This window comes from Melanerpes formicivorus, unplaced genomic scaffold (genome assembly GCF_026170545.1).
Source record: "Melanerpes formicivorus ecotype bairdi unplaced genomic scaffold, bMelFor1.0.p_v2 SCAF_34, whole genome shotgun sequence".
Classification (NCBI taxonomy): domain Eukaryota; kingdom Metazoa; phylum Chordata; class Aves; order Piciformes; family Picidae; genus Melanerpes; species Melanerpes formicivorus.
The window spans coordinates 5,918,566-5,932,859 of record NW_027142386.1 but is presented as its reverse complement, the minus strand read 5'-3'; the positions used below and the strand labels follow the sequence as shown (position 1 = coordinate 5,932,859).

General features: G+C 62.1%; 2 protein-coding genes across 2 annotated transcripts; both read right to left on the bottom strand.

Moving 5' to 3' along the window:
• Positions 1 to 276: 276 nt before the first annotated feature.
• On the bottom strand, positions 277 to 4,757 carry LOC137450307 (cytosolic purine 5'-nucleotidase-like). Its single transcript, XM_068156680.1, has 18 exons — positions 4,484 to 4,757; positions 3,999 to 4,072; positions 3,793 to 3,910; positions 3,623 to 3,718; positions 3,453 to 3,544; positions 3,265 to 3,322; positions 3,054 to 3,147; positions 2,886 to 2,939; positions 2,678 to 2,761; positions 2,509 to 2,550; positions 2,333 to 2,425; positions 2,150 to 2,216; positions 1,902 to 2,072; positions 1,668 to 1,719; positions 1,519 to 1,579; positions 1,256 to 1,432; positions 1,054 to 1,155; positions 277 to 965 (listed from the first exon to the last, which is right to left on the bottom strand). Exons 1-18 carry the CDS (start codon positions 4,564 to 4,566, stop codon positions 912 to 914), a joined length of 1,572 nt encoding a protein of 523 aa, XP_068012781.1. The 5' UTR covers positions 4,567 to 4,757; the 3' UTR covers positions 277 to 911.
• An 876-nt stretch (positions 4,758 to 5,633) lies between these two features.
• Positions 5,634 to 14,021, bottom strand: SLC20A1 (solute carrier family 20 member 1). Its single transcript, XM_068156679.1, has 11 exons — positions 13,919 to 14,021; positions 13,296 to 13,764; positions 13,061 to 13,201; positions 12,890 to 12,975; positions 11,384 to 11,480; positions 9,787 to 9,906; positions 8,031 to 8,279; positions 7,401 to 7,944; positions 7,106 to 7,291; positions 6,719 to 6,803; positions 5,634 to 6,301 (listed from the first exon to the last, which is right to left on the bottom strand). Exons 2-11 carry the CDS (start codon positions 13,606 to 13,608, stop codon positions 6,140 to 6,142), a joined length of 1,983 nt encoding a protein of 660 aa, XP_068012780.1. The 5' UTR covers positions 13,609 to 13,764; positions 13,919 to 14,021; the 3' UTR covers positions 5,634 to 6,139.
• Between the last annotated feature and the right edge of the window lie 273 nt (positions 14,022 to 14,294).

Here is a 14,294-nt window from a genome sequence, read left to right as displayed (position 1 = left end):
AGATGACACAGCAAGAGGTGCTCTGGATACAGCTGGGGGTCCAGGATGGGCTGGCTGAGCCCTGTTAGTGTGGTTAGGACCCCTTCAGCAGCATGCCCTCCCCACAGGCTGGCCTGGTACCCACAGCTGGTGAGGGGCAAGCAGCTGGGGCCTGGCAGTTCCCTGGTAGTGAGGAGACCAGGGTAGAGGAGACCCCCATTGGCACCTTCCAGTCCTCAGCACCACACCACACCTGCCCTTATCCACCCTTTTGCCTCCTGACACAGCCACGACCACTGCTGGCTCAGACTCTTTATTGAGAACCCTGGCTGCTGGAAGGAGCCTTGGAGCAGGCTCTGGGGGTCCTGTCAAACCCAGCCCTCTCCCATGGGGTGCAGGACAGTGCCAGTGGGGCTGAGGGTCAGGGACTTATTCCCACCCCCGAGTTTTCCTTTAGCTAATGTGCAGCTGCAGGCCAGGAGCTGGAGACTCTTATAAATAGAAAAGGGCAGAAAAGAGGAGGGGCACAGCAGCTGCCACCTCTACCCAAGCAGCACCCACCCAGCAGCAGTGCATAAGGCTGAGGCACCCAGGCTGGAGGGGCAGGAGCTGCTGAGCCCATGGGGTCCTGCAATAACTGGAGCATGGCACCACCACCTTGTCCTGACAGTGGGCAGCACCAGGCTGGCATTGAGTTGGTTGGGGGCTCTGGGCATGGGGGGCACTGGGCAGCCTGTGGGCCCCTCTCCTGCCACCACAGCAGAAGGAGAGGCAGGGCACAGGGCTTGGGCCAGGGCCACCAACCTTCCCCTGACCACTGGAGATGGTGGCTTCAGTCTGTCAGCTAGCAGCACAAGAGGTCCAGGGCCACCAAATGCCCTCCCAGGGCCTGGCAGCTGCCAGCTCACCAGCCATCGGTACTGGGGTTGGGTTCAGGCTTCTCCATCATCCTCCTCCCCATTGGAGTCCTGGGGGCCCCCAGCGACCTGAGACAGAGGTGAGCAACTCAGAGGGCACAGGGGTTGGTGCTGGCACGCCCATGGCCAGCAGGTGTTTCTGTCCCATGTCACCCACCTGCTGGCCTGGGTGGCCATGCTGTGCCAGCAAGGATGCCAGGCCTGTGCCCATCTCCCCCGCGTCCGGGCGGCTGTGCTCCACCGTCGACTCGTGAGCCATCTGCGGCAGGGAGGAGGCTCAGAGCAGGGCTGGCAGCGAGGCTCACCGAGCCCTCAGGCAGGGAAACTGAGGCAGGGGAGTGGGGGCAGGAGCTTCCTACCAGGACAGGGGGTGCCCGGAAGAGGTAGCTGAAGGGGTAGTAGAGGAAGTTGAGGAAGGAGGCGGCATAGAGGTCTGCATAGCGCATCAGCTGGCTGGCAAAGAGAGTCTGGCGCGAGCCGCAGCGGAACAGGCTGCCCATCTTGCCATAGCACATGTCCATCTCGTGGGTCACTTTCTGTGGGCACAGCAGCAGGCTCAGGGCTCCCTGCTGGGGGACAGCTGAGCTGTGTGAGCTGGGACGGTGCCCCCCCAGACCACCACCTGGATCTGACGCTTGATGGAGCTGATGTCTGGCCGCTCGCTGCTGCCGCTGTCCAAGTACCTGGAGAGGGAGAGACACAGCCTGGGGCTCGCCTAGAGGCTCCTTCCTATGTGCCCACAGCACCTCTGCCAGCCCCGTGCCCACTCACTGGTACAGCTCTGCCAGGACGAGGTCCAGGCTCCGCAGCTCCTCAAACAGCTCTGCAAGGGCAATGGGGCTGGCTCAGTGTCAGTAACATCCCCCCTGCCCTGCACAACCAACAGGGCTGGTGGGGTAAGGCCTGCCGGGGGCCAGTTCTGCCATCGAGGTGGGCAGCAGGCCCCGTGCCCCCTCCCCAAGCTGGGTTGGGTAAGGTCCTTGTCCCTGGCAGGGCTCTGCTCACCGCTCTTCTCCGTCCAGACCTGCAGCTCGTGGGCCAGCTCGGGCACCACCAGGAAGGTTCTCCAGCCCTGCCGCTTCTTGGACTTGAGGATGTCCCCGAAGATGTGGTCCCCCATGTAGAGGATGTCTTTGCCCTTCACCCCCAACAGGTCGCATACCACATCCGAGGAGCCTGTGACAGGCCGAGGTCGGGGGTGACCCTGTGGGCATGTGCCCCATGCCACCCCTGGCACCTGGTTGGGCACTCACCACCGGAGTAGACGGCGCAGTGCTGGAGCGGCCCTGTGTAGGTCCCGATGCGCAGCTTCCCGGTGTCCTGCAGGGCAAGGGAGAGTGTCCACCCCCTGAGCCCACCCTGCCACGCCTGCAGCAGCGCCTGCAGTACCCAGGCAGTGCCCCTCACGCTGAGTGGCCCCATGTCAGGGTGCCTACCGTGTTGACTTGGCGCAGGACAGTGCCCTCGGCGAAGAAGAGCGGCTTGCGGGTGTCCACCACGATGAGGTCGAAGTAGGAGCGCCAGGGGCGCTGCAGTGCCAGGTGTTGGGGGGCAGGGGGTCAGCGAGGGGCTGCCAATGGCACCCTGCACCCCCCCACGAGGTCAGACTCACCTTGTCCCCATTGCTGAAGTCAAACAGGTAGGACATGATGGCCTGCAAGGACACCCAGCGTCTCCACCACTGTCCCAAGGGTGGACAAAGCGCTGCCTTGTGCTTTGCCCACCCCTAAGGGCAGGCTGGGCCTGGCATGGGCAAGGGGACAGGGACACTCCCTCCTCACGTGGGTGTAGTCGTAGTCACTGTTGGTGGCCAGGAAAACCTTTCCCACCTCCTTCATGCGGCTCAGCAGCAGTGGCACCCGAGGCTGGCAAAGGGGCAAAGCAGCACCGTGGGGATTGGGGGTGGCCACAGAGCTCCAGCTGAGGGGGCTGGGGTCTGAGGGCTTTCCCTAAGCGTCCCCTGGCCCACAGCATCCCACAGACACTCACATCCTTCACCACATACTTCTCCAGGTCCTCCAGCGTCTTCTCCTTCAGGCAGCCCTGCAGAGAGGGTGGCTGCAGCTGGGTGGGGGGCAGGACATTCCCAGCCCTCTCAGCATTCCCCCTCCCCTGACCAGGGCAGCCCCCTCCCTAGCCCCTACCCCCCAGGCTCACCGAGAGGTGCACGTGGTCCATGGCCTCACGCACGTCCTGGAACATGCTCCGGAAGGACATGAAGAGGTTCCCATGCTTGTAGCCAGTGTCACAGCTGCAAGGGTCAGGAAAATGGGGAGGGGGGGTGAGGGGGAGGCCCTGCCAAGCAGAGACAGACAAGGACCCCCCTGACCCACCCTGTCCAAACCCCCACCCCCCACCTCCCTCTTACTTGACGTATCTGGAGCAGTTGGTGAAGAAGTCCACAAGGCAAGCGTAGAGGTAAGCCTCTGGGGGGGGGAGAGGCTGTGAGAGGGGGCAGGGGGAAGCATCACCCCACGGTGGGGGGGAGGGAGGCGGGTGGTGGACACGGAGGGGTAGGCAGGGGGTGGTGGGCAGCGGAGAGGGGGAGTGTCTCACCCGTGAGGTTGAAGAGGGTGTTGAGGATGTGGAAGCGCTTCATGTCATCCCGCTGGATGAACTTGTTGGGGTAATAGTGGAGGATTTCGGCCCTGGGAAGGGAGCACAGAGCTGCAGCCCATGCTGAGGGCCTGCCCCACCCCCCCCGTGGGAAGGGGTCCCACACTCACCCCTTGAGGAAGCGGAAGCCGTGGGCGCAGACCAGCAGGTTCCCGTGGGGGTCCACCTTCAGCAGGTTCCCATACAGAGCATCGAACACCAGCCCCCTGCGCCCCACACGCTGTCAGTGCGGGGCAGGGTCCCGCTGAGCCCCCAGCCCCCTGCAGCCGCGGGCACTTACCGGGTGGGGAAGGTGGGGTCGTATTTGTAGGCCAGGATCTCGGGGGGGTACCCGATGCAGACCAGGTGCTCCAGCAGCAGGCTGAAGGCCAACTCCTCATAGTCGGGGGACTTGTACACTGCAGGGGGCAGGGCAGGGCTGTGGGCAGGGGCTGGGAGGGTATCGCCGCCCCCCGCCCTGCCCCCAGCCCCCTCCCAGCAACGCACTGGCCAAGGTGTAGTCCATGTCAAAGCCGAAGCATTTGATCTTCTCCATCGCCAGGCTCCGGTTCACAAAGATCCTGAGAGTGACCAGGAGGGGTTAGGGCTGGGAGGTGCCCAGGGATTGAGGAGGGGATGGGGAATGTCCCCATGTCCCACATCCCTGGCCAGGGGGCTGTGGGGGGGGTATGAACCCGCCCTGGCCCAGGGGCCCCACAGAGAGTTACTGGAGCAGAAAAATGGGCTCCGGAGCGCCGGTGGAGCCGGGAAGGGGGTGCGGGGCGGAGGATGCTGAGCCCCCTCTTTTGGCCTGCCGCTCCCCAGACGCGTCTCCGGGAGGGACCCCTGCCCCCGCCTGCCCCTCCCCGAGGGTCCTCCCCAGTGCCTGCACCCCTGGGGTCGTCCCCCCGAGTCCTGCCCTTTTCCACAGTGCCCTCCCTAAACCCCGTTCCCCGCAGACCCAGGGCCCCCTCAGCCCGCTCCAGTCCCACCGGTGCTGGCAGTCCCTCCGCAGCGCCCCCGAGTCGCCCGGACCCGGGGTCGCCGTCGGGCCGCGCTGCCCCTCGCTGCCCATCGCCGCTGCCTCCGGCCGCCGCCTCCAGGCGCCGCCGCTTTAACGAAGCCCCGCGGGACCGCCCCGATCCGGCCCCGGACACCGGCCCGCCCCCCCGGGCGCAGAAGCGGGGCTGGGACCCGGGATAGTTCCAAGTGGTGACCCCGGGAGTGAGGCAGCGAGTCCCTGCCGGCCTCCCCCCCGCCAAATGGGGCAGTGCGCCCCGAAACGGGACACAGCCGGCGACGTGCCCCCCCGACGGGACAATGACCCCTCCTCGTGCCATCCCCCGGCAGCCCCCTCCTCGCCCTCCGCTTCGGCCCCAGCGCCGGGGCCGCTATTTGCCCAGCGGGGCCGCGGGCAGCGACCGGCGGCGAATCATTAACCGAGGTCAAGGACTGGCCCCGACAGGCGTCAAGGGGCGGGAGCTGGGGGGGCAGTGCCAGGGACCAACCCAGGCACTCACACCGCGGGACGGGGACAGGAGGGGGCACCCACAGCTCGTGGGACACAGCCTGGTCCCTGAGGGAAAGGTCCCCATCCCCGTGGGACAGCAACGCTCTCACCACCACACTGGCCCCCCTGGAACCCATCGACAGCCCCTTGGGACTCAGCCCACGGAGTCACATCCCCACAGCTCCATCGGGCATATCCTAGAGCCCACGGGGCTCCTAACCCTCTGAGCTTAACGCCCCAAGAAAGCCCAGGCTGCCCCCCACCCAGCCCAGTGCCAGTCCCTGGTGCCACTGCAATCATCCACAGGTCTTGCAACATGCCCATGCCCACTCACTGACATGGGCACCCATGCCTGGCCTTGACCAGGGCTGGTCCACCTCCCCCAGGCCAGGAGGGAGCAGGAGCAGCTAGGAGGCTGCTAAGAGGGCCAGGAGCTATCCCCCAGCTGTGAGGCCCTGATAGCCTTCCCCCCCCCGCAGGGCTGGGGTGCACCCTGGGACACGTGGGGCTCTTATCAGCCACACCAGCCCCAGCTCCCTCCCAGGGCGTGGGTCCAAGGAAGAACAGGGCAGAGGTCATGAGGCCACATGTGACAGGGGACTGTGGTCGGGGCCCCCCCAGCAGCACTGGAGTACAAAGGAAATCTTTATTGAGTCCGAGGTAGCAGCAGTGAGGGAGCTGGGGCTGCCTCCCAGGCCCCCCAAGCAGGATGGTTGGGCAGCATCTGATGTCTAACACCACTACAGCAATGGAGGCAAAGCTGAACGCAGCACAGCCCACGCCAGGGGGTGGCACCCCCCAGCCCGGGCACAGCCCAGCCTCTCAGGCCTTACCCACGGAGCAATCACTGCCAGAGGATGTTAATTAGAGTCATTAAAAGTAAGTGGCCTCCCAGAACTGCTAATCTAAAGCTACAGCGCAGCGGGGGAGTCACCCCGAGGGGCAGCAGGGGGCACAGCCTCAGGCCTGCACCCACCCCCCCGGGGGCTTGGCGCCAAGACAATTAGATTAAAAACAAAAGTTCAGTGACAAAACCAAAGAGCTGAGGCCCCCCGGGGGGGGCAGCCCCCACCCCCCCAGCAGGAGCAGCCTCCCCAGCCGCCCGGAGCAGGGCAGGGGGGCAGCAGGAGCAGCCCCCTCACACCTTCAGGATGGCAAACTTGAAGAGAGCCATGATGGCAGCGCTGATGAGCCCCGAGATGGGCACCGTCACGAACCAGGCCATGAAGATGTTGCGGAACAGGCGCCAGTCCACCGCCTTCCGGGAGCGCAGCCAGCCCACAGACACCACCGAGCCCACCTGCCCCAGGCACCAGGCTCAGTGCCACGGCAGGATGGGCACCTGCCCCCCAGCCCCCCCCTCAGCCCTCCCCAGGGGCAGCTGCAGGGCCGAGGGGCTTCAGTTCCAGCCCTTGGGGCCCCCACTAGAGCAGAGCTGCCGGCCCCGGAGCATTGACAGGGACCAGGCATTCCCATGGCTGCTTGACAGAGCCCAGGGGTCCATCAAAAGGGGTTTTGTCCTCCCATCACCTCCTCAAGTGCCCTCCCAGGCCTGGGCAGCCACTGCCACCCCGCATTGAGATGCAAGTGGCAGAGCTGGGAGCTGAAGGGCAGCCAGCAGCCTACTTAGGGACCTCCCACACAGCTCAGCCTCAATAGCAGCAGGATCTGGGGGAAGCTGAGCTGGCAGCAGTCCCCTCCTGCCACCCCCACTCACCTTGCAGTGGGTTGTACTGATGGGGAGGCCAATGTTGGAGGCAATCACCACAGTCACGGCAGACGCCAGCTCGATGCTGAAGCCACTGCAGAGACAAAGCTCTTGAGAAGCTGGGTGCCAGCCCCCTTGCACTGCCTGGCACAGCAGGCACAGCCCCAGCCAGCCCAGGGCCTGCTCTCCCCAGGCAGACCCTGCACAGGGGGCTCAGCTCCTCACTTGACACCCAGCAGTCCTAGAATGACCCCAGAGGGGATGCAGGGAAGTGTTATGGGCCCACATGCACCCAAGTGACACAATCTGAGCAATGAGAGCCCCAGGGGCGCAGAGAGGGAGGCTCCAGGAACAGGATGCAGCTCTAGGACTGCCTGAGGCACCCCTCACCCTTACCTGGACGGTGTGATGGGGGTCAGGTCCTTCCCCATGGTCTGGATGACTCTCCTGCCCCAGACCCACAAGCCGATGCAAATCCCTGCCCCTCCATAAAGCAGCAGCCAGATGGGAGTTGCCACCTTGGTAGCCACATCGCCCGTCTGATAGACCAGGTAGAGGGCAACCAGAGGCCCTATGGCATTGCTGGAAGAGAAAGGAGAGCTGGGCTGGAGGGCTCTGGGCAAGGTGGGCACCAGCCCCCAGGCACCAGCCCCAGGCAGCAGTCCCACAGCTCCTGCTGACCCAAACTCACCTGACATCGTTGCCACCGTGAGCAAAGGAGCCGAAGCAGGCTGTGAGGATCTGCAGGAACTGGAAGAGGAGGGACACCTCAGGCTTGTCCTGCTCGTGCCACTCTTCCAGGGAGCCGCTGCTGCCCTTGCGCTCGCTGCTGCCCATCTCGGCCTGCGCGGCGCTCAGGTCCAGCTCGGCGGCCGGCGGCGCGTCGGCCACAGCGTTGCAGTAGCTGGTGTAGCTGTCCATGCGCAGCCTCTTCCTGCTGTCTGCCGCGGGCCAGGGCACCTTCTCGCCCTCTTCCCCCTCCCTGGCACGCAGGGAGTCCAGGGGCATGCCACAAATGGCCATGGTGTAGGAGGTGTAGCTGTTGTTGCGCCGCAGGGGCTTGTCCCCGGAGTCCCCCATGCAGTCGCCCATCTTGGCCAGGTGCAGCTTGTGCAGCAGCTCCTTGTAGAGCCCCGAGTCCTTGTGCACGGTGTGGTACTGCCCGCTGGAGCTCAGCTGCTGCCCCACCGCCGGGTGGAACTGCACCAGGCTGCCGTTGGGCAGCCGCACGCCTCCTGCCAACACAGGGCACGGCCTCAGCACCCAGCGGGCGCCCAGGGTAAGGGCGAGACCCACCCCAGGCCCCCGGCCCCTGTCTCACCGCTGTCGATGCTGGTTTCCTTCAGGTCGAGACTGGGAAGCCTCTCCTGCTCCTGGGCCTCCTCCAGGTCTCCCAGGTTGAAGGAGACTGTTCTGTCCTCCACTGCTGCCCGCTGGGGCACGGCTGAGCCCATCTCAGCAGCAGGGCTCTTGGCATCACCCAGGGGCGCCTTGGGCTCTTCATGGTCCTCCTTCAGGCCAATGTTCTTTTCCATCAAGGGGCTTTCAGAAGGACTTGATTTGATCTCTCCTGCCAAGGGAGGCAGCTGCCATCAAACCTCTTCCCACCACATCCCTCAACCACTCAGATTTATGGCACCTAAATAAAAATGTAACAGCTTCCACCTCAGCCTGAACTTTGGAGACTTGTTGGGCAGTCACACATCATCCAGGCACCGCAGCCAAACCATCACAGGCCACCTCATCTCCTATTTTTAGGCACCCCCCACCTACACAGGGTGTGGTAAGCACCATTATGGGGCTTTTATGCCTGCTCTGCCCAGGGCAGAGGTTGCTTCTTTGAACCATGTTTGTCCCATTCCCAGCAGCCATGGGATAATCTGGACCAGATTCTAGGCTGGTTGTGACCCTTGAAGCCAGTGGGAAGGAGCCTGCAAGAGCCTAGCTCCCCTGCTAGACCATCAGCTCCAGCCTGCTGAGAAGACTCAGCCACCTGGGCTCCCTTCCAGCACCCACGGGTGGGTGATAAACCCAAACAGGAGCTGGTCTCCACCTTCCAAGGGCTGCCTGGTTTCCTGTCCCACTGGAAGAACCCCAGTGGCACCAAGTTCTGGAAGCTGAGGCTGTCATTCCTCCTCTACCAGAAAAAAACATGTTTTCTCCAGGTGAAAACATGAGGTCAGTCCCTTCAGACAACAACACAAGCCACCTCCTTGGCACACACACTGCGAGAGGCAGGCCGTGGCATCCAGCCCCTGCAGAGCTGCCCTTGCACCACCAGCACCTTCCCCAGGCAGGAGCCTGCCTTGCAGGCAGGAGTTAAGCTAGAGCTGGAACAGCTGGAAGAGTGTCAAGGGCAGCCATAAAGCTGTTAGTCACACCCCAATTACACCAGCCTGACAAGGACACTGGTGATTCCTCATCTCCAGTTCCTTTAAGTGCCCCAGACTGCACCACAATTTCTATGCAAGCCCACACACAGCTCCAGGGAGGCTCTGCCTGCGCTCCTCAGGAGGCACCACTTGGGAGCTGCTCTTTTGGATGGCTTTCAGGAGGGTTTTTGTGTGTGCTGTGTGCCACAGGAAAAGGATTTCATCAGCTTACAGAGCTTTCAACTTGTGATCTGCATCTGCCAGGCCAAAGATTGATCAGCAGGTATGCAGAGGATTAAAGGTTACCCTGGTTAACAGGCAGGTTGTCTCCTGCCTCCTCTTCCTCTCTGTTAAACACTGAAGTCAGGCTGGTCAGCGCTGCCTGCTGGCCTGCGCAGGTCAAGGAGAGATCACTCTGTTCAGAAACAGCTGCCAGGCAGTTTGGCAGCACTGCAGCACCCTGGGAGTGCATTTCAGAGTCCAAGGGACCAGCTGAGTGGTGCTGCTGCAGGTTAGGCACACAGGGACCAGCTCCACGAGATGTGCCTCAGTGACTCAGGGTTTGCAGAGCAGCTTAAGCGATAACCCGGGCTGAGGATCCCTGCTAATAACAGCCCTGCAGCTAATGAGATCTCCTGCTAGGGAAAGAAGTTGGTGAGTGCAAGCCTGCCCTTCCCCAAGGACTGGAAAAGAGGAGCCACTTACTTTCAATTTTCTTCTTCATCCTTGGACATACAAAGAACCAGACGACGAGAGCACAGACAACAGCACTCCCAGCCGAAATGAGGAGGATACCCCACAGAGGAAGTTTGTCAAAGCCCAGCACTAGGAAATAAAACAAGGAATCCTTGAAACCCTCCAGGCAAAAGCCTCCTGCACACACAGCTCGGCTCCTGCAGCACAGGGACTCCATCACCTGCAGCATCCCTTCGCTAAGTCGCTCGTACAGGAGAAAGGCTCTCAGCAAGTCACCACCAACCACACCAAACCCCCACAGGCTCCCCTCAGGTCACAGCCTCCCCCCCAGCAGAAGCTAATCTTGCACATGGGGCAGACACCTTCCCCCCTGAGCAGGGACAGGAGGCTCCTCACAGCCCTCGTGGTGTCCTCACTTGCTGCAATGTCAAAGAAAAAAACATCCCCTCCCAGCAGGGCTGCTGCAGCGCCACGGCCAGGGAGAGGACACACCACCTGCCTGCTCCTGGGGAAGCAGCTTCTCCTGCTCCCTGAGTCCTTAAGCCCAAGTTCCAAGGCATCTGAGGTGTTACCTGACCTAGTTAGAGGCATTCTCACGGGTTTTGTGTTTTACAGGCAGCAGCATCCCCTGCCTGGGCTATCAGCTGCTTCTGACCACTCGGCTCCTGCATCTTCTGCTGCAGGCAACAGCTTACTGCTCAGAGAGCAGCAACAGCAGCACTGCAGCCACACATCTGGCTCCTTGCTTATGCCAGCTCTGGCTTGCTGGAGTCTACAGACCTGAGAGTGGCTCAGAGCTCACCCAGCCCCACTGCAGCTGAGGACTTGACTCAAACACCAACCCACTGGGGGGGGGCACAAATGGATCTCAGAGCAGCACAGCCCCAGTGTCCCCCACCCACAGCAGTACCACAGCAACCCTGCCAAGAAGAGGGGAAGCTGACAACCCTCCAAACATTTTTCCAGCCACTGTTTACGGAGCAAGCACTGCCTGCCCTCACCCCACCTGCACCAACTCCTCCACAACAGGAAACCCAAACTCAGACCAAAAACAGCCCACACCGAGTCACCCTGCGCAGGGAGCTGCCAGCTCCCCGTCCTGCCTGTGACCTGTCCCCCTCCATAACAGCCACATAAGCTTTTCAAACCAAAGTACAACCCTCCTCTTTCTCAGGACAAGGTACCAGCTCTTCTTGCCAGGGATAATGAGCTTATTTCTTAGGGACAAGGTGAACCGGGAGGCACAGCCTCCACATCTCTGCTCCCTGCCTCGCTACTGGCAGCCAGAGGAGTCCCTTTGGCAGCAGCCAGGTACGTGAGGCTAAGCACAGGTCAAGAGAAGGGAAGGGGAAGTTATCTGCCAATCCTGTGAAGTCTAGGGAGAAAGGTCTGGAGGGGTTTAGTTTGAGGAGGCCTCTTTGGCTGGGCAGCTACCTAGCCCAGAACTCAGCGCACGCTAGCCTGCAGCCTTCTGTAACGGGCACAGGCCAGCCGCCTTCTAGGAGATTTCAGCCCTGCAAAGCAAAAAAGGGGTAAATCATGCATTTAATGGAGGCTTTGGAAAGCACTGCAAAATTCAGGGTCAAGTGTTCTGAGGGCTACTTACAAGGTGCCCCAGTGTACATGATGGAGAAGAGGTTGATCCCCACGGTACAGGCGTAGAAGACGGGCAAGGCTCGCAAGCCGTTGGGAACAGGATCTGCCTGCAAAACAAGGAGCAGTGCTGCTGAAAGCCAGACTCTGAGGGATGTGTGGCAGCTGAGGAGCAGCCAAGCAACAGCCCCTTCCAAAATCAAAGCTTCTGCTTTTCAGGCAGCTTCTGCACAAGCAGAGCTCAACAGCTTCTGGACCTGTCAGAGCTCAGGCAGGGTGGGCACAGCAGGTGGCAGAACACCTTGGATCTCCTGGGGACCCAAGGCACCCAAGCTGAGAGTGCCCAGGCTGGAGCATCTCATCTGCCCTTGCAGCCAGGGGCTGCCTGGCTGCTGAACCCTTCCCAAGGCTCCTCAGCCTGCAGCCCTGTCCAGCCTCCAGCTGCAGCAATGTTTTCTTTCAGCTCCCCAGGCACTTTCAGACAAAACCATTTGTCAGACAAAGCTTTCACCCCTCTCCAGCTGACTTGGATAGAAACAAGAGGTCCATGACTCACAAAGCAGCTTACTTGACCACATACCTGCACAGAGAGGCCCTCACCCAAGCATCAGGAGCACTTAAATCTCTGCTGCTGCCCAGCAGCTGGGGTCTGGGGTGAGTGCAAAGGAAGGGAGCAGGACAGCAGCAGGAGGAAGCACGCTGGGGCCAGCCTGGTTACGCAAGCAGGGAGGCTGAGCTGGTTTAAAGGGCTGCCAGGTAGAAACCAGCAGTGATAAGATCTCAACATCTCCTGAACCAGAAACAATTAGAGAGAAGATCTAAAATAATCTAAAGTTAACCTCAACTATGCAGAAGGAACTGCTGGGAGTTTCCCTGCCCAGCTGGGAACCCCTGCCTCAGGCACTCCAGGGTCATCAGCATCATCTCACAGACAAGGCCACTCCCCTGCAAGCACCTTTTGGTGCCCAGTCTTTCTTCCGGGGCTTTCAGATGCTCCCAACAGCGTCTGTGGTGCCAGCCCAAGCACCTCTTGCTTTCCTTGGGGTCCCAGAAGGAAGGAAAGCACTGTTCCTCCAGCACCAGAGACAATTCAGGCCCTCTTGGGGCTTGCTGCTGAGCACTGCCTTCATCTGCAGCCTGAGACAAGAGAAGGTCCAGCCCTGCAGCAGGACTTTGGAAGAGCCTGGCAAGTAGCTCTGATCTTATCAGTTCTGGGTTCCTTCATTACTTGGAAGCTGCAACTGTCCTGCTGAGGCCAGACAGGACCCTCCTGACCCTGATGTTCTGAAGGAGGTGAAGTGATGCCTTCTGACCTCCCAGGCTCCACTCTGCAAAGCAGCTACAGGTCTCATTTTTCCACCCTTTTAGCTCTTTCTGAAGCGGTTTGGAAGGCTCAGCCAAGTGTCAGCACAAAGATGGATGTGGCTGGAGAAGCTCTGGTGCACAGAAGCCAAGCAACAGACAGAGAAGGAACACTCAAGAGTACCAAGGTGTCAGGAGATGGGTGGACAGCCCTTACCTTACGAAGGATGAACCTCTGGACAAGGAAGAACAGGATAGCAGACATGATGCCTGAAAGGAGGGGTGAGATGAACCAGGACAACACTAGGAGAGAAGAGGCACAGTCAGCACCCTGCTGCTGGAAGGGTGAGTCCATGGGGCACGTGGAGGTCATGCAGGCTGGGCTTACCAATCTTCAGCAGCTCGGACCACTTGACACCTTCCTGCCCTTTGGCCACCAGCGAAAAGCCAATAGTCGCTCCAACGATGCAGTGGGTACCAGAAATGGGGAGCTTCAAGAATGAAGCCATCAGCTGCCACACGGCAGATCCTGGAGGAGGAGAAGGAGAAGTTTGGTAAGAAAGCCACCACCAGGGTACCCTGGGACGTGCTGCCCCCACACTGTGACCCCCTCTGCTCCTCACCGAACATGGCACTGATCGATCCAGCCATCAGCTCTTGTGTGGAGTTGTACATCTCCACATCGATCAGCCCCTTCCGGATGGTCTCGCTGACTTTGGCTCCCAGCAGGACGGAGCCCACGGTCTCAAAGATGCTGGCTAAGATACAGGCCTGCCGGAGGGTCACCACCCCCGAGCCCACCGCCGTGCCGAAGGAGTTGGCCACATCGTTGGCGCCGACGGAGAAGGCCAGGACGAAGGCAATGATGAAACCCAGGACCAGCATCCAGAGGAAGCCCGCCATGGGCGCAGGGGGCACCGCGGGGGTCGGGTCCATGGTGCGGCGCGAGGTATTAATAAATTAGGTACAAAATTAAATAGGGGGTCTGAGGGGATCGCTATAGGGCACGAGGGAGCTCCGCCGTCCTACGACCCCGCTGGCCGCAGGGGCTGGAGGCAGGGCGCCGCGACATGGCCTGCGCCGCTCTTCATCCTGCGGGAGAGACGCGGGGCTCAGCGGGAGGCGAGCGGAACCGGGGAACGGCCCTTCCCGCGCGCCCGTAACGGCCGCTCCCGCGCGCGCCGCCGCCATCACCCCCGCCCTCTCCCACCGCCATGTGCCCACCCCACCCCACGCTGCCGCTCACCGGCAGGGCTGGGCCGGGAAGCGCCGAGAAGCTCTCGGAACCGCCCGCTGCTTAGCCGCTGCCCACTCCGCCGCGCCACCACCTCCGACTAGCGGCACTGCCGCCGCCGCCTGCGCCCTTTAACCGCGCCCCCGCCACACGTGACCGGCGACACGCCCCGCCCGCTGACGCGCGGCGCCGCTGGCGCGGCCCATTGGTCCGTTTGCCGCAGGGGCGGGGCCAGGCCGCCCCGCCATTGGCCAGCGCCATGCACCCGGCCCAGCGCCCCGCCCCCCAGCGCCGCGCCCCCGCGCGGGTAGCGCAGCCCGGCCGGGCACCACGTGCGGGCCGCGCTCGGCCCTGGCCGGCTCGGTTCTGCTGCGCTCGGCCCGGCCTG

Bases quoted from the DNA above. Each gene is read 5' to 3' on its own strand.
- LOC137450307 (XM_068156680.1), bottom strand. From the start codon at position 4,566: ATGGGCAGCGAGGGGCAGCGCGGCCCGACGGCGACCCCGGGTCCGGGC. The intron at 3,911-3,998 runs GTGCGTTGCTGG...TGCCCCCTGCAG, and splicing joins CATGGACTACACCTTGGCCA to TGTACAAGTCCCCCGACTAT. The intron at 3,545-3,622 runs GTGAGTGTGGGA...CTCCCTTCCCAG, and splicing joins GGCTTCCGCTTCCTCAAGGG to GGCCGAAATCCTCCACTATT.
- SLC20A1 (XM_068156679.1), bottom strand. From the start codon at position 13,608: ATGGACCCGACCCCCGCGGTGCCCCCTGCGCCCATGGCGGGCTTCCTC. The intron at 12,976-13,060 runs GTAAGCCCAGCC...CTTCTCTCCTAG, and splicing joins GTCCGAGCTGCTGAAGATTG to TGTTGTCCTGGTTCATCTCA. The intron at 11,481-12,889 runs GTAAGGGCTGTC...CTTGTTTTGCAG, and splicing joins AGAGGTTCATCCTTCGTAAG to GCAGATCCTGTTCCCAACGG.